Source organism: Acromyrmex echinatior, chromosome 3, assembly GCF_024713525.1.
Source record: "Acromyrmex echinatior isolate Ae372 chromosome 3, ASM2471352v2, whole genome shotgun sequence".
In the NCBI taxonomy this organism is placed as follows: Eukaryota; Metazoa; Arthropoda; class Insecta; order Hymenoptera; family Formicidae; genus Acromyrmex; species Acromyrmex echinatior.
This window is the reverse complement of record NC_141854.1, coordinates 22,921,649-22,939,804: the sequence shown is the minus strand read 5'-3', so window position 1 is coordinate 22,939,804 and position 18,156 is coordinate 22,921,649. Positions and strand designations below refer to the sequence as shown.

Below are 18,156 nucleotides of genomic sequence, written 5' to 3'. Positions count from 1 at the left end.
TTATGATACGTGAAAGTTGGCAGAGCGACGAACATACGTACACACACACGGTGTGCAATGAGAGAAAGAGAGAGAAGAAAAGCTGGGAGAGACAGGGAGAGACCTGGTAGCGGTGGAAAAGAGATGGAGAACCAGTCGCCGCGAAGCGTAGACTATATCGAAGGTCGACGAGTTACCTTTTTATTAGTCGATTTTTGCGAGAATAGAGCAATGCACACTTTTAGCACACGCTAACATATGGTGTCGATGCGACCACAGACATCGAAAATCGAGAGATTCTTACTCTCTTCGATTCGACGGCAGTTGTGAATCAATACTTCTCCGGAAATATGATTTACTATTCATAACAATACTGAGAAAAAAAATGTTTGGATTAACCATAATCTAACTATAATTTATAGTCATTTTTTGGGACAACTATAAATTTATAATTATTTTGACCATATGAATTATAGTAACCTGAACACTAAATTATGATCATAACGACCATAATATTATATGCATTCATTCAACATTGTATGATTATCTTACATATATCGAATTTGCATATAGTAAATTATAAACTATAAAATGTTGTAACAAAAATAATTAAAAGTACGTAGACTCATCTATTACTACCAAGATTTGGAAATTGATAGTTAGATGGTTATTGCGAAATCATATGACAAATATAACCAAATTATTAATTGTAAACAAAATAATTTGGTAATTGTGACCAAACAATTTATTACATCAATTTGATGTAATAAAAAAATGTATACTGAATATCAGTGTAAGCATGATTTAAATTGTGTTAGAGAGAAAGATTGCTGAAGATTCAAACCATGAACCATGGAAACGTTTAAGGTCAAGGCTTATATATTGAATATTAAGAAGAATTGTGGTAATTGATAACCAGCGTTGACTCCTATAACTTGTACTTTACGTTATTATCATACATTTACATCATACTATATGATTTTCATATTTGTCAGGAGTAAGGCCTCAGTATTGCATAGTAAAAATCTGAAACTAATTTCATAACTGTATAGCAATAAGAGTCATTGATATTGCAATATAAATTCCGAACATACGCAACTGTATTAGGAGAATACAATAAATAAACAAGCATTGTGCATTAAAACATGTATTTTATTTATTATTGAAACATATTGTAGAACTATACATTATCACCATTAAATAAACCTTTGAAATACTTTTTTTTATATGTATAAAAATGTTTACACATCATTTGTATTTGTCTTATTTGCATTGTATTTCTCAAATTTTTTTTTATGGCCTCCACATCGATTGCTCCAGAAAACCAACGGCTTATGAATGAATTAATATTTTTTCCCTCCTGAATACCAAATTTGTTTATAAAGATCTCTGTAAAATAATTTTTATATTATGAAATATATTAATTTGTAGAATAGAAATAAACAGTGGAAATAAATTGATAAGATTAAAACTTAAACACAATCAAATTGACATTCTTTATTCAATGAAGAATCCCATTATTCGATCGAAGCGGATCTTAATGTTCAAATCTTATATTGCTTATACAATTTAATAAAAGTGATATTATTATTCTGCTCATACAATGCGTTTTCGAAGCGAAAAATTTTTAGCGCGCGTACCCATAAGTAAGCTATACATCTTTGTTTTACTAAAATTCAATTTCTTATTTTCATTTTTTTTGTCGATCAAATACAGTGAACAGAATTTGAATATTTTTTGATGTTATCATCGATATAATATCATGAACCGCCTTTACATAAGTAGAAGCTTCGCTAACATATCTTTCAAATAACGAGTGCTTACTATAGTAAGCGAATATTGAAAAAACGGTTATATTCATTATAATTATGATTGCAATTATCATATAAATAGTTATTTTATTTATCATACATTTTTATATTTTACTATATTAATATTTGAAATTATCACAATTTATGGTACAATTTTTGTACAGGGTGATAGAACTATACATATAAGGTTATTATTACTAACATTATAGCAATAATAACTATAAAATGATACTCCTAACCATAATTATTTTATCATGCAATTATAGTCACAAATATGATATATAATATTTTTCTCTCAGTGTAGAATGGATATAAAGAAAGTGGCGTCAATGTATATACTTGGTCTCGCCATAAAGGGTCCTTACTGTTAATTAGAAAGAAAACAACGTTAGAGAAAGATGAAATTAAGATGAGAAATTGCGTCATATAAGACAAATATAGGATACAAAATGGCGACTTCCAGTTAATTGGCGTCACACTCTTTATATCTACTATTCGAGAATTTCGCGTGATTTGGTTACGCAAAGACATAAAGAATGGACTGCGCAATCCATGTGTCAAAATGGTTGATAAAAGTAAACGAGAGGGACAATGGAAGACAGCCATCTCTATCTCTTTTCATTCAACGGTGTAATAGGAGAGAGAATGAGAGAGAGAGATTGACCGTTTTCCATGGTCCCTCTCTCTCATTATTGTCGACTGTATTTAAATACTAGTTAGATACGAATTACGCAGTCCATTCTCTATGGGCGAGTTCAAGACGGCAAAGAGGCTAGGCATGCTTGCCGAGCGAATGAGCATAATTGATTTTTACCTGTGGATCCAACCAATCATGTTTAATTGCTTAGTGAGTAGATAGCCGCTTTGTCGACTTGAATGCGTCCTGTCTTTGGTGTCATGTAAATTATGCCTACGCAATGGTGACACCAATACCGAATTCTGTTCATCCAGTGTGAACGGGCGGATAATAAAAGTTGTAGTACAGACTTCATTTATTTACTTTTTAGAATATATATATAAAAAAGAACCTATATTTTTTATACTTAGAAAATAAAAAATATTTTTAGAATATCAAAATTGTAATTAAGCATTTTAGAAATATTAAAAGTATATATAACCTTTTGTTATTTTTAAAAAATATATTTTTAAAATATATTTTTAAAAAAGAAAACTCTAAGGGAGGGTCATGGCCCCCATGGTCCCTCCTCCCCGTAGATCTGCCATTGCCATATATGTGCTTACATGATGTAATTCGGTAATTCTGTAACAAAAAAGAAAGAACTTTACAGAAAATTAAAATAATGTTTACCATATAAATAAGTAACAAAAATATGGAAATATCTATAGCCATCAATGATAAATTTGATAATTTTATAAGTAACAAATAAACGAAAAGAGAAAATTTTTATTCTTAAAATCCTACTAATTAACTTTTTGATAAAATATTTATAAATAATACGTAGGCTGCTGGAGAAGTTTCTGCAATCTAATACTTTCAGTGGCGCCAACGTTCTGCTACTATCATATCTGTAAAATTAGACGTTTTTAATCTATAATTCAGTTGACAGTTTGTATCCAAGCCAACTAGTTTTGTTTGCATAGTATTTTAAAAGAAGTTATTTTGTGAGAAAATGGAAATTTCGTGTGAAAATTTTCGGGCAATGATTTTTTACGATTACAAACGTAATCTAACTCCGAAACAATGCATCGATCGACTTCATTTGGCTTTTGGAGATGAAGCACCATCCAATAGGATTGTTTATAATTGATTTATCAAATTTCAGCGTGGACCTTTCTTTGTGACGAATTCCGTGAAGGTCCATCCACATCTGTTGTTGCCACTAATGTTGATGCTGTGCGTGAAATGATTGAGCGAGACCTGTATATGACATACCGCGAGATTCAGACATCCTTAGGCATTGCCATGAAAGCAACAAATATGATTTTCACTTGAGTGTACGGAAACTTTGCATTAGATCCCACACAATTTGACCGAAGCTCAAAAACAGGCTCGTGTTAAATGGAGCAAAGAAATGCTCAAGAAATTCAACCGAGGTCGGTTAAATTTGGTCTACTACGTTACTGAGGAAGAAACATGGATCTATTCGTATGAACCCGAAAGTAAACAACAAACCACTGTTTGGATATTTCAAAATGAACCGAAACCAACAAAAGTTGTTCGTTCACGCAGTGCTGCCAAGCAAATGATTGCTTGTTTCTTATATCGAACATGTGGCAACCGTGGCTTTAGAGGACCGAAGGACTGTAAATATTGATTGATATACAACAATTTGTTTGCCAGAAGTCATAAATGAATTGTGTAGAATAAACCGAAATCGTCACATCATCTTTCATTATGACAACGCCAGCTGTCACACAGCACGTCAAACCGTTGATTTTTTATTCAGTAAAAATGTCGAATTGATGACTTATTGTCCTGATTTATCACCTAATGATTTCTTTTTGTTCCCAAACATTAAAAAGAAGATGCGTGGTGAGCGATTTGAGTCACCTGAAGCAGCTGTTGAAACATTTTGTACACTGATTTCTGAGGTTACAACCTCAGAGTGGAAAAAATGCTTCGAAAATTGATTCGAGCGTATACAAAAATGTATCGATCTTAAAGGCGAATACTTCGAAAAACAATAAAGCTATTTACCGAATTTTACATGTTTTTTTTTCATATTGTTTGCAGAAACTTTTCCAGTAGCCTACGTATATGAGGATGATTTGAAAAGTCCGTGCAAAAATGAAAACTACTTAATTTTTCGGGATAAAACTTTTTTATTTTTCAATGTAGTCTCCTTTTTACACTTCGTCCAATGCTACTCCAATTTGTTAATTCCTTCCGAATAATAGGATTGATTAAATTGTGCAAAATAGGCATTCGTTTCTGCAATCACCTCCTGATTTGAATAAAATCTCCTTCCTGCTAGCCATTTCTTCAAATTGGGGAACAAATAATAGTCCGAGGAAGCTAAATTTGGAGAATAGAGGGGATGCGAAACGAGTAATTCCATCAATTTTGCGACAACTGCAGAGGAGTGAGTTGGTGCATTATCGTGATGGAAAAAGACTTTTTTGTGGGCTAATTGTTTTTCTTCAGCTCGATCTTCAAACGGTCCAATAATGATGAATATATATCTATAATAGTTCTATATATTCTGTTTCATATAGTCGACGAGGATTATTCTTTGCGAAAGACAGCCGCCTTCCCGGCCGAAGGAACGGTCTTCACCTTCTTTGGTGTAGATTCCCCGCTGATAACTCATTATTTGGATTGTTGTTTTGTCTCTGGCGTGTATTGAGCAATCGGCACCCATCTTGTGGATAACTTTTTCGTGCCCAAATGTTGGTGCAAAATATTATGTATTCGTTCAATCGAGATGCCCACATCACTAGCAATCTCACGCACCTTCATTCTTCTAACACCATATCATGGATTTCTTCAATGATTTCTGGAATAGTGATCTCAACAGGACGTTCAGCGTCACTTGTGATCATATGGCCACTCCGAAATATTTAAAACCATTTATAAACTGTTCTAATCGAAGGTGTGCAAATTCATCATAATGTTTATCAAGCTTCTCTTTAGTCTCCTAAAACGATTTGCTTTTCATAAAGTAATGTTTGATCAACACAAAAAATTCTTTTTCATTCATTTTTTGGAAATTACTCGACTTCCTCGATTCAAACGAATTCCAAACAGAAAAATAGACCAATCTGCCTGAAACTTGATGTGTGTTCTTCTAAGAGATGCTACTAACTGAAAATAATCTTAATATGGACCCATCTCCCTAACTTCGCACGAACTTTTCCAACCACCCTCGTACTTACCAACATTTTTTTGATTGAACAATAACTTCTTGTTGAAATTCTAGGAATTTATATTCTAGGATATTCTCAAAAAATTAGACTTCTAGGAATTAATAACTCAGCAAACGAGAATGGATTAAAATGAATTAAAATTTTTTTAATGCATACTTTAAATCCATGAAAATGGATTGAATGGATTGAAATGGATTGGATCCGAGCTGACATTAATTTAATATTCAAAAAAAAAACATTCATATTTAAAGATTACAAATTTTATTCTTAAGACATTTATAATAATTATATCTGAAATTAACTACTTCAAATTGGTATTAAAAAACGCATTTTAATGAGATTTAAATCTGGATTATATGAATCTTCTACGTTATCCACTACATCACTTCTTCAATTGATGAATGTTATTCATTCTCTACTTCAATTATAACAAAGCTAAACCAGTGCACGAAAGTATATAATATAATAAAGTATATAGATATAATAAAAATATTATTTAACAGATATAATAAAATATAAGCAATATACATTGAGACAACATTGGGTAAGTGTCGGATAATCTAATCTCGCTTGGCCGATATTACGCGCCGATATTATGATCAACTCGTAATATTCGGACTGTGTTCGACTTGTTTGCGAGTGTTCATATCAATCATTCATTTTATTTCTAATAAAGAAAAATGAAAGAACATAGCTCAATTATTTTTATGTTACAACTTTTTTGAAGTTAATTGGATTAAAACAAAAAATTTCCTACTTATAATTTTACATAAGTAGCATTTATGATCTTTTTAATTTTTTAATAAAAACTTTTTTTATTTAATTAGATTGAAAAACTGCATTTCCTATTCAGAATATTGAATTGAGCAGTATTTACGATGCACATAAATAACTGATATTATTTTTTAATTGGAAAAACTACATTTCTTATTCAGAATAATAAATTAAGTACAGTAGTCACGATACATAAGTGACTGATATTATTTTTTAATTTAACTGGATTGAAAAATTGAATTTCCTATTCACAATTTTGAATTGAGCAGAATTCACGATGCACACAAAATACTATATTATTTTTAGATTGAAAAACATAGACTCCATATCATTTCTATAAATAAATAAAAATGCATTCAGAATTGAAAAAGATTTTAACATTCATGAATTTGTATTTCTGAAAATCTAAATCCATTTTAATCCATTTCAATCCATTCTCGTTTGTTGGAAACGCTATCGAGTCCTAATCTCTATCGTACTTGTCATTTCTATGTTGAATATTCAACCAAAAATCGTCCTTCGGCATCATTAGCAGATTTTTCTCGCTAAACTTAATTGACGAAGTTTTGGCGCACTGTTTCAGTTCACATCGTGCTAGTAGATGAAATAGCACGACTTTGATCATCAACAAACTGAATCTTCTGCCAATGCACATTCTCGACCCTAATCCAAATGGAAAATAAAATGAAGGTCGACAATTATTGTCCTGATCATTATTTAAAAATCTTTCTGGACGAAATTCTTCAGGATTATCGTAATATTTTTCATCATGATGAATCGCATACAATGGAATCCAAATAATCATGCCCTTGTTTATAGTGAAAGACTTCTCGCCCGGCAATGCAGGTGGCAATTTATAAGCTTTTCCACACACTCTTTCTATAACAGATTGTGAAAAAAGTCTGAGAGCTTCCTTTATTACTGCATCTAAATATTTGAGTTTATTAACAGCCTCGTAAGTTGCGTCTCCGTCCGATTCGTTCAAGAGCTCATCTATCTCTTGTCGCAATTTGACCTGAACACTTGGATTAGCTACGATTTGATATGTTATAAAAGACATCACGCTTGAACTAGTTTCAGAGCCAGCGAAATAGAAAGCGTAGGCTTGCGCGACAATATCATCCACATCCACTTGTATTTGACCCTCTTTGTCTCTGTTATCCAACATTAATTGTATCATATTTAAATATGAAATGTGCTCAGCATCATCGCGAATGACAATCTTGTTCTTTATCCTGCTTTCAAAATATTTTATTTTTTGATTATTTAAAAGTTTTATATTAAGTATTCGTCCAAGCTTTGGAAAAGCTCTAATAAAAATGTACTTTATGATGAGTATTACTGATACACGAGTTATATCTTTACCACAAACATAGAACTTATTTTTCGGATCTCTTATAGAATCGATCTTCATTCCATAAATACATAAGGCAATAACATCATTCGTATATCTACCAAAGATATCTTTCATATTAACGTCGCTTTTATCCGCTGGTAGTGTTGACATCAATTCAGCAAAATCTGCAGCATGTTTTGACATCAAAGAAAACATAGTCTTCATCTTACTGGATGTAAAAAACGGAGATAGTAGCTTTTTTACATGCCGCCACTTTGTGTTTTGTAAGCCAAACAGATTCTGTGAAAGCACATAATCATTAGTATCAACGAAAACGGAATTATTGGTAAACGAATCAAAATTCTTGACGATAATATCCTTGATCACTTCTGGATCACGGAGCATAATAACTGGCTTCATTGTAGCGTAGAATCCAATATATTTTGCGTCTCGATTCAGATTGTATATTTTTCTGGTGAAATTGGCAAATGACATTCGGCGAAATATAATTGGTACCATGACACTTAGTATTGGAATAGATGGTATATGGATAATACCATGTCTTTTAAAAAAATTAAACTTTCTGAACAGATAATAAGTAACGAGAACGCTAATCACGATTGATAACACTGAGATCGACCAGTATTCCATGATAAGTATTACTCGAAAACTTTATATTTTATAAGAATTAGAATGATACTTATTAAAGTTCAATAAAACTATTCGCGAGAGCGATTGATGAATATATAGCAGGCTAGCAATGTTGTTGATATCAATATCTAGAAATGACTGTCTGCACATTTCCAGCACCTGTTTTATACTTTTACATTTTTTTTTAGTAATTAAATGTTTCAACTATATATCTAGACATGAGTCTTTCTAATCCTAAGCTCTGCATACGAATGGGGAAACCACGAGAGAGAGGAAGAAAATATGTTTATGACAAGGAGGCCGTGAGGAAACTATCCGCGTGATATTGCTACATGCGGAGCACGGAGTAATAAGAAGATCAAACTCAAGGTCTAAGGGGCTCCGCACAAAAAAGGAACTGAAAACAGAGAATAGAGGAGAAGAATTTCAACCTATCAGAAACTGCGCATTCCACAATACATGATTTCTGATAGGTTGAAATTCTTATTCTCTGTTTTCTGTTCCCTGTTCTTTTTATTGTACGGAGCCTTTAGGCTAATTCTACAATGTATATTCTTTGTTTCTTACTAAACTCTTGCCTTTTTGCTCAATAAGACCATATTACCTAAAAATGGGCTCGAAACACGGTGTAAGAAAATCCGACTTATGTGATTTTAGTGCCATCACGCCTTGCGGAAAAAGTTGGAAGTATTGACTGTCACGTGGTCATAGATCATATTACATGCATACATACATGGATCTATAATCACGTGATAGTCAATACTTCTACCTTTTCCTGCAAGGTGCGATGGCATTAAAATCATATCTGCCGGATTTTCCATGGGTTTTTCTACACTGTATTTCGAACTCATTTTTTTCGTGGTCGGCCGCTTGAATTTGAGAGAGAGAGAAAGAAAGAGAGAGAGAGAGAGAGAGAGAGAGAGAGAGAAAGAAATTCGAACATATTCATAAATATTATGTTACATTGATACAACTGTAAATGTCAGAGATTTTCAAAGTATGGATCGCATCTTATAACTTATTGATTGTTCGACTTGTATTTAGCACATATATGGTCCTTGAAACGAAATCTTGATAATGTATATTCAAATAACAAGTGTGACATATAAGTTAATTCGATGCTAAAAAACTACCACATTTATAATGGTTCAAAACAGACATGTTTCGTAAACTTTTATATAAAACCATTGGTCTATTTTCTGTTCCTGCATTAGATTGCACTAGAACTCTTTTTCTCGTTTTTGATACTAAAAACCTTTCTCATTTTAAGTTCCAAAAGTGTATATTAGTTCAGCTACAAAAAACAGACCTTATGTTGCATTGTAGTTAGGATGTAAGTAATTGAAAAGGTGTTGTATTTTAAGGACATTTCATGAACTATAACACATTAAGTTTAATATGCTTCTAAATAATGAATAGTTGCTCGAAAAAAAATTCCTCGAAATGTATTTCCTTTAGCATACGATCACCCATACTATAAAAAATAACACATCAATATCAAATATTTTTTCTTTAGTACATCTGTATTGATTTATAAAATATTAAAAGACGACTATATTAACTAATTTAATTTTAAAATAAAATCTTAATATTAATGTAGATAATTCTTAATATTTAACAATTAATAAACATACGTTTATATGGACATGGACTTATTCTTGCAGTATTGGTTTCAATAATACCTGCAGCATTTGCATGTATTTATAGGTATTATTGTAATTGTCAGCGTGAAAATTACTGCCAACAAGATTAAACAAAACCCTATTGAATTCATAATTATATGTTATTTTACAATCAGTAGTATTAAAAGGAATAGTAAATGGTTTAACCTTACACTACACACTTAAATAAAATTTACTCAAGTGTTGCAATTTACATTCAGTCATTTTTCTTACTGTTTGGCGTATCGATTTAAAAAAAAATTTTACTATACTCGGGTAAAATAGTAGATTCCAGTGACAAATATAGTGCAATGGTCTAAAGTTAAGTCTAGAATTAATTGAACAATACTTTGACGAATGTAATCGTTAAGTTTTAAATATAAATATTAATTATTAATCAAATTATTGTATAAAATGTAAATGGGTTACCCATAATATCACTTTGCTACATTAATATACATTACTTCAAGTTTAAATGCGCGCAATTTCTATCTTCCAACCACATATCAACGATGTTATTTTCAAATTTAACAACGCAGAAGTACCTTAGCTCTTATTTGTCTAAGAGCAAAAAATTATATTTTATGCTTATTGCTGTAAAATTGAGTGGAAACGTTCGAACTCCATAAATTTCAGCAATGTAAATTAAAATGTTTTATACACTTACGGATCACGTTCCACTTGTCATATTGTATCTTTTATTGTTAGTGTGTGTGTGTGTGTGTCTATATTTCTTACCGAGCAATTCAACAACTGTTTCGTATAAAACTAAAAATATAATATATTTATCACTTACATCGTTTCATCAATCGTTATCTCAAATTTATGTTTTATTTTTTGTCTGACGTCATTGTCTCTAAATTTATATATAATAGAATATATGTATAAATGAAACAATATCCTGATTATAATATTCTGAATATATTGTTTGTGTATGTAGAATATCTATTATATATATAGAATATTCTATATATATATATATATATATATATATATATATATATATATATATGTAGAGAGAGAGAGGAGGGGGAGGAGGGATTTATATAGACGAAACAATTTTTATTAAATCATCTGATTAGCTCACAATTTGTTAAATATTTACAAATAGATGACATAATTTAAACTGTATTTTTCATTATCAAAGAAAAAACAAAGTTGAAAAAACAAAGTTGAATTTATCACTCGAATTCAAACATTAGTACGTGTCTTGAGATTGAGTGTGTCACTCAATGCTACAATTTGTTTTTAACTCATCCTCTACGACCGTCGCGTAGCAGCAAAGGACCCACAAACACTAGAAACTCGATTTACGAGCTTTAATTTCCACCAGTTATTATTCATTAGTTAGCTACTCGTTATTACAGCGAGTTGAATTATTACACGCAGAAGATTCCTCGCGTATACACATGTATATATCGCGGTTTTCGGATCTCGTGATATATCAACGTGTGTTCCGCAAATAGATGGAATCTGGCACATATTCAAAATGATAAACAACTTTTATATGGTAATATGCAGAAAACATAATAAACTTTAACCATAATCGATGTTGTATTATCGACACGATTTATGAATAATAGATAAAAATAACATCAGCCTAAATATTCGTAATACATTAAGTTATAAATGAATTTATAAATGAATTTATTATTTATAAATTATGCATCAGTAAGTAATGCATGTGAAAAAAAATGAGTTAAAAATTAATGTGATCGAAAAATTATAATTATTTCTAATTTCTAAAGAATTATTATAAGTATAATTTAGCAATAATTTTTAAATAGTATAGGTATATTACAATATCTATGAAGAAATTATTGAAAGTATTTCTATCGAAACAGTACAATATTTTTTGATTGGTGTGCTTTAAACATCTCAATAAAACTAATTTTTGCAAACAAATATAAAAATATAATATATATAATAAACTTATCACTATTATTATTGTAGTTCTGGTAGACTCGTGGATAAAAAATAAAAGTAATATAAAATAAAACTATAGTCTTTAAACATATTATTAATATCAAATAGTGGACGTTTTATAGACCATAAATAAAGAATAACTGAAGCTAAATCTTGTGTGCCTTCCAAAAGTGACACAGATGACACTGTGTGACATAATGAATTATTACATCCTTATTGTTTGCTAATGTTAAACAAAGATGAGATGATCACTGTGTTATACTGTGTCGCTTGTTGGAAGGCACACCTTGTCTATCAATAAATTCTATTTTGAAAATAGAAAGCATTTAAAACAATTCTATTGAATATCAACAAAAATATTATAAAAACATTTTTCATTTAACATAATTTTCAAAAGTAATTGATTATGTTCACACATCATCATTAATCTCTTTAATAACATAGTTATTGTATAATTCTCTGAAATGTATACCCATACAGCACAGTAATGTTTAAAAATATATTTAAAACGTACGTGTTGGACATATTGAAAACATCCAGATTAGATCCATGGATATTTTAAAAACGTTTTTAAAACATGTTACCATTTTGGACTTTTTAAGTCTCTTTCAGACTGCATGCTGGAAACAAAAGTTCCAAACTTATGCGAGCAGCAAGTGATAAGATTACTGCTCAACGCTTGCTGCTTGTGAACTAACTTTAACTTGGTAAATTTTCGTTACCAGAGATAACAAAAGAAAAACTCTTCGTGCGATCTTAAAAAATTTTCAATTGTCAAATCAGCGAAAGCAACACGTCGCGAACAAATCTAGAAAATTTTTTGCATAAGATGAACATTTTTTAAATGTCCAAATGTAAACATATTTTGTACGTTGAATAACATACATTTTTAAAACATTCGTACTAAGTCGACGTTTGGACCAGATTGAAATCAAGTCTGATATCCAGTGGATGTTCTGTGTTATCTGGGTACTCTTGAAGCGCTTTTAATTTATTTTATCATAACTGAATATAATGCTTTATTTATAAACTGGCAGCATTATAGTCACCTTATTTCAAGTTGACAATATAATTTTAAAACATTTATACCTTCTTCTTAAAAGATTTCATAAATCAACATTTTTTTCACTAACGAATTCACTAGTATAAACTGCCCTTTATACGACATTTTATGCATAATTAAGAAAATCATTAAATTTTTAAATATGTTTATTTTATAAGTTCTAATTAACACATTCCCAGAAATGATTAGTTAAATTGACGTTGATTGTCAATGCATTGATAAATGATCGATGTCGAATACAGTCTGATATTTTTGTCATGTTTTATTTAATTGTAATTGTTTTTACATGAATTGTTTAAATGCATACTACATAAGATTTCTTTTATGAGTTAAAATATCCATTTAGGACTAATTTTGACTATTTTTACACTCTCTTCTTTTAGCTGTGTTATTCGAGATCTTCAAAAATCCTTCTCATTTGAAAACTATTTACAGACTTGAAATTTATGTATTATGAATTTAGTTTAAGTACATTTTCGTTTTAAATTATAATGAATTTATCATTAAATCAAAATATAGATATTTATTACTAGTTTAGAGACACCTTGTAATATCTTCTCCACTATCCTGTATGTGTATGTGCGATGTGTGCGCACAGTATTGTAACTCTCATCAGGGGCGGATCCAGAAGTTTATCAACAGAGGGAGAGGCATTGACGCATCGCAAGCGAAATGTTTTCACGGTCAAATAATTCATAAAATATTTAAATTACTATTGGTATTACATTTAAAAGTACTTTAATTCAGGAAACATTTTATTTAAAATTATATAAACAAAAAGAATATAATATAATATATATTATATGTATTTAAAAAATATATAATATATATATGTACAGTGCTCGCTGCTATTGGATGATCTAGAAGAATATACCAATAGCAGCAAGCGCTCACGGATCCGCAACAGCTGAATCTGCTGAACGCGATCATTAGGCCTATTCTTTTTGGCTGAACCTCTCCTGAAGAGAAAATGAAGAAAGATGAACTGGTGCAAAAGTTCAGCAAAAAAAAACAGGTCTATTGAGCCTATACATAGAGTCTAAATACGAAATAACAAGTAGCAATTTTCTGTGTTAAGAAAAGTAATTAATAAAGATTCACTTTCATAAGAATCTTTAACTTCTCGCGATTTATTCTTATTCTCAGTTTTAAATAATCATATAAAGTATCATATAAAAATAACAAGCGGCTATTTTCTTTGATAAAAGTATTCAATAAAAATTTGCCGTAAAAATATGTAAATTATTGTAAACTATTGTAAAAATCTTTTTTATAAAAATCAATTCAGTTTCTTATGATTTACTAGAATCAATTAAATAACGATTGTTGAAGTGCGATAGTCTTCTTTGCCAAGAATGGTATTAAATAGTATTAAAAATAGTATTAAAAATTTACTATATTGTTTTTATGTGTAAAGTTTATTTTGTCAAAATTAATTTAATTTCTTTTATTATCGTTACGTTAAACGCGTTAAAAAATTCTTCGATCTTTAATATGTGTTTTTAAATTATTTTAGTACTCATACGTTCTGATTAATTTATTGTACAACTACTATTTATTTAATAATTAGTGTTTTGTTGTTATGAAGACTTAAAAATTAAATTAATTACACAAAACTGCATTGTGATTTATTCCGTTGCATGGCAAACACACACGAATGAAAACATTTATGCTAGAGAAAATTTACAACTCATTAAATATACGAGAAATTACATATACGCTGTTACATAAATTGTATTATAGCGTATATCATATAATTAAGCAGTTTGTTGTTGTTCACGCTCGATCTCTTTTTACAAATCGATTGGGATTAAATATTGTGTTCTTCTCCGACATGTCAATATCAGTAAAGTGTCAGAGAAAGCATTTGTTGGGCTAAATTAAACATCAACCTGTTATCTCAATTTACGCCAAGCAATACTGAATGATATATATTTCTACGACAACGTCATAAAATCGCTAATAATGAGAGTTTTCATTGGTCTAATTAGAACATAACATATTTATTGTTGTTGAAATTAACAAGCAGCTGCGTTTTTATCTTATCTAAAATAATATTATTTGTCTCCAACAGAGAAACTAAACAGATGAAAATGCACTAATGTTTTAAGAAGATTGTTAACGCTATCTAAAAGAAAATATTTATGCATTTTTGCAACAAATAATTTTATAGCGATTTTTAATTTATAACATCAATTACATCATTAACTACCGATAGCTAGTAATATCAATCGATTTCCAAGTAGAAAACGCAACATTAATAGCCGACAATTAATAAATTGCTCCTCACGGTTGTTACTCATTTAATATGTAAAATATACAAAAACGAAAAAAACTTTATATAATTTAGAAAAAAAAAACGGAAAAAGACCTATTTTAATAATTATTTTATTTTTTGTTTCATTTATTTTCACTTAGATATTATTAAATTATTTTGTTTCCTTAATTGTTAATAGGAAATTAAATACGACAATTTTTTTTATCTCTTCCATTTATATTAAAAGAAGAAAAGTATGTACGAAATTATGAGACAATTTCTTGCAGAAGTTGTTACAAAAAATTATTTTACGTAAGTTTATCATCTGAGATTGCGAAATTAATGTTCTTATAATTTCGTGCGTTATATACATCTCGAATCTATTTTACGCGGTTCTTAGTAAAGTACGATGCAATTTCTAGTGAAACACCCCGAGGACTTCTTCCTTATGAGCGTACATGTAACGCAAATAAGTTGCAGCCGCAATTAACACGCCACTCTCGCTTTAAATATTTTATATATCGCTTTCATCACATCCAGATCAACAACTGCCCTTAACAACCAGAAAATAAATAACATACGTTTTCATCCTGAGTGCAAGTGATCGTTCGACATGTTAAAATAAGATGCGATTGCACCAGCGCGATTAAAGTAAAAAAAGAAAAAATTTTATAACCGCTTATACGTGTATAATAGAATCAATTGCGTAAATACATTATTGAAAGTTGCGGCAACTTATAATATTATGAATATCTTTCAGATTCTTACACTAGCAAAAAACTAAAAAAAATTTAATGAATATTCGTTTTAATAAAAAATATTCTTTAATAATAAATAAATGTAAACACATATTTATTTGATTCTTAATTTGATTTAATTATTTTTTTTTTAGATACATTACTTTAAATACGAAGTGCCATTACGGTTTAAATGTTAAGATGTTGAACTTATATCATACATATTACATACATTCATTTAAATTAATTAATTTCAGAAATTATAATTGCTGATATAGTATAGATCGGACTTTCAACGCAATCAATCTGAAATATTAATAATCCTCCCAAATTTAATCTTAAAAAACTGTAATAAGCTTATTTTTTTATTATATTGACAAAATGTGCCAATAAATCATTTGTTTGAATAATACCAACTAAATATTTACTAAATATATAAAGATATACTTGTTACAAAAATCATTAATTTGATTTAACTATTTTTTTTATTGAGTAAATATTTACTGTAAATGATTGGTACTATTCAAATAAACATTTAATAAATTTTAATATATTGTTTCTCATTATAAGTAAATATTTATTTATTATTGTAAGTAAATGTTATTTAGTACTATTCAAAGAAAATACGTATTTTAAGATTTAATGAATTTTTTCCAGTATAATGATAACGTATCTTCGGTATGTAAAAATACTTTCACCAGGGCAATGTTACTCCTTAAAAAATAAGTTTTCCAATAACGAAACACAGCAATACACTGTGTGTACATAGTAATACAGTATCGATTTGTAGTTGAAATGTTGCTTAAGCCTTTTTATCTCATCGTTAGTGAAATAAAGAAAAAGGTCTCATACCTATATATATCCGAATATAATAGTGAAATTCAATGGTAAACAAATTTGGGAAATGATATAAAACGACAACATTTTCTCAATCAGTAGATGATGTTTTTTAAGACATTTTTTAAAATATTTATGTAATGAATTTATGTAACGTAGAAATATTAAATAAACATTTAGAAAGTAAATGTGTGATGATTGGGTTAGCATTTAGTACAATTGTATCTCCACTTATGTCATAATTGGAAAACACGGAATTGTACACTGAGTTATACAAATCGTCTGTGTACGTTATTGGAAAACATCCTAGTTAACGTTGATATATTTGAATATCTAATAGTATAATGACATAATTTTTATTTGAGACTAATATATTATACAGCAATTCCATGAGTATGTTGTTTCACGGTCAACCACGGTGAATGTGGATCCCTTCGCTATGTTACCCGTGCATTTCTTGCAAAAATTAATAGTGATTTGATATGCGCATAAGAAAAACACCAACGATAATGTGCACCGACAAATAAGTCTTATGATAAACTAATCGCTGAACTATATTTACAGTAGCGCATAAGCATTACATGCGTAATTATTCGGATTGCGATTCCGCCGCAAAGAAACGTTCATAAATTATGCATTTTATTTTTTTTTGTTGCAAATGCTCGCTCGGTAGATTTATTGTAATGTTAATTGGCAAAACTAATAAGCAGATTACGTTCTCCTTGCAATTTTGATAGGCGGTTAACACGATGTAACTTCTTCTGCGAAGTGAATGTCACAGAAACAACTTGCTGTCACGTTTTGCAATCGTTAATAATGAGTTTCGTAAATATAGAACACAATTTCAATTTTATGCATGTGCGTTTCTGTACAATCTTTCGCTTCAAATTTAACTCCTTCAGATCTAGCACTCATTGTAATGTAAAATCAAATCAAATATTACGTTTGAAGATATTATCCATTGAAATTATTTAATTCTATTGACATCTAAGATTTGATGTACATAATAATATGTTGTATATGTTGAAAAAATAATCAAAATTAAAAAAAAATTTTTTTTAACATAATTCCAATAAAATCAGGTCTAAAAGAATTAAAATCAAAGATACGAAGATCAAAAAACTATTTTTTTTTGTATTTTTTTTACATTTATTATATTAATACGCGAATAAATGTTTTATTACATCTTTTTCAATTCGCAATGATAAATTAAAAAACTATGATTATTGTGATCTTTACTTAAATATAAAAGATTATAAATTTATTTTAAATTAATATTTATTATAAATTTAAAAG

At 29.4% G+C, this 18,156-nt stretch overlaps 1 protein-coding gene across 1 annotated transcript; it reads right to left on the bottom strand.

The window, feature by feature from the left end:
* Positions 1-1,109: 1,109 nt before the first annotated feature.
* Positions 1,110-8,956, bottom strand: LOC105143317 (cytochrome P450 9e2-like). Its single transcript, XM_087404140.1, has 3 exons — positions 6,872-8,956; positions 2,909-3,051; positions 1,110-1,368 (listed from the first exon to the last, which is right to left on the bottom strand). The coding sequence occupies exons 1-2, from the start codon at positions 8,377-8,379 to the stop codon at positions 2,964-2,966; spliced, it is 1,596 nt and encodes a 531-aa protein (XP_087260266.1). The 5' UTR covers positions 8,380-8,956; the 3' UTR covers positions 1,110-1,368; positions 2,909-2,963.
* Between the last annotated feature and the right edge of the window lie 9,200 nt (positions 8,957-18,156).

Excerpts from the sequence above, each read along its gene's own strand:
- LOC105143317 (XM_087404140.1), bottom strand. The coding sequence starts at position 8,379 with ATGGAATACTGGTCGATCTCAGTGTTATCAATCGTGATTAGCGTTCTC. Across the intron at positions 3,052-6,871 it reads ATTCAACATAGAAATGACAA|AATTACCGAATTACATCATG; the intron begins GTACGATAGAGA and ends TTTTTGTTACAG.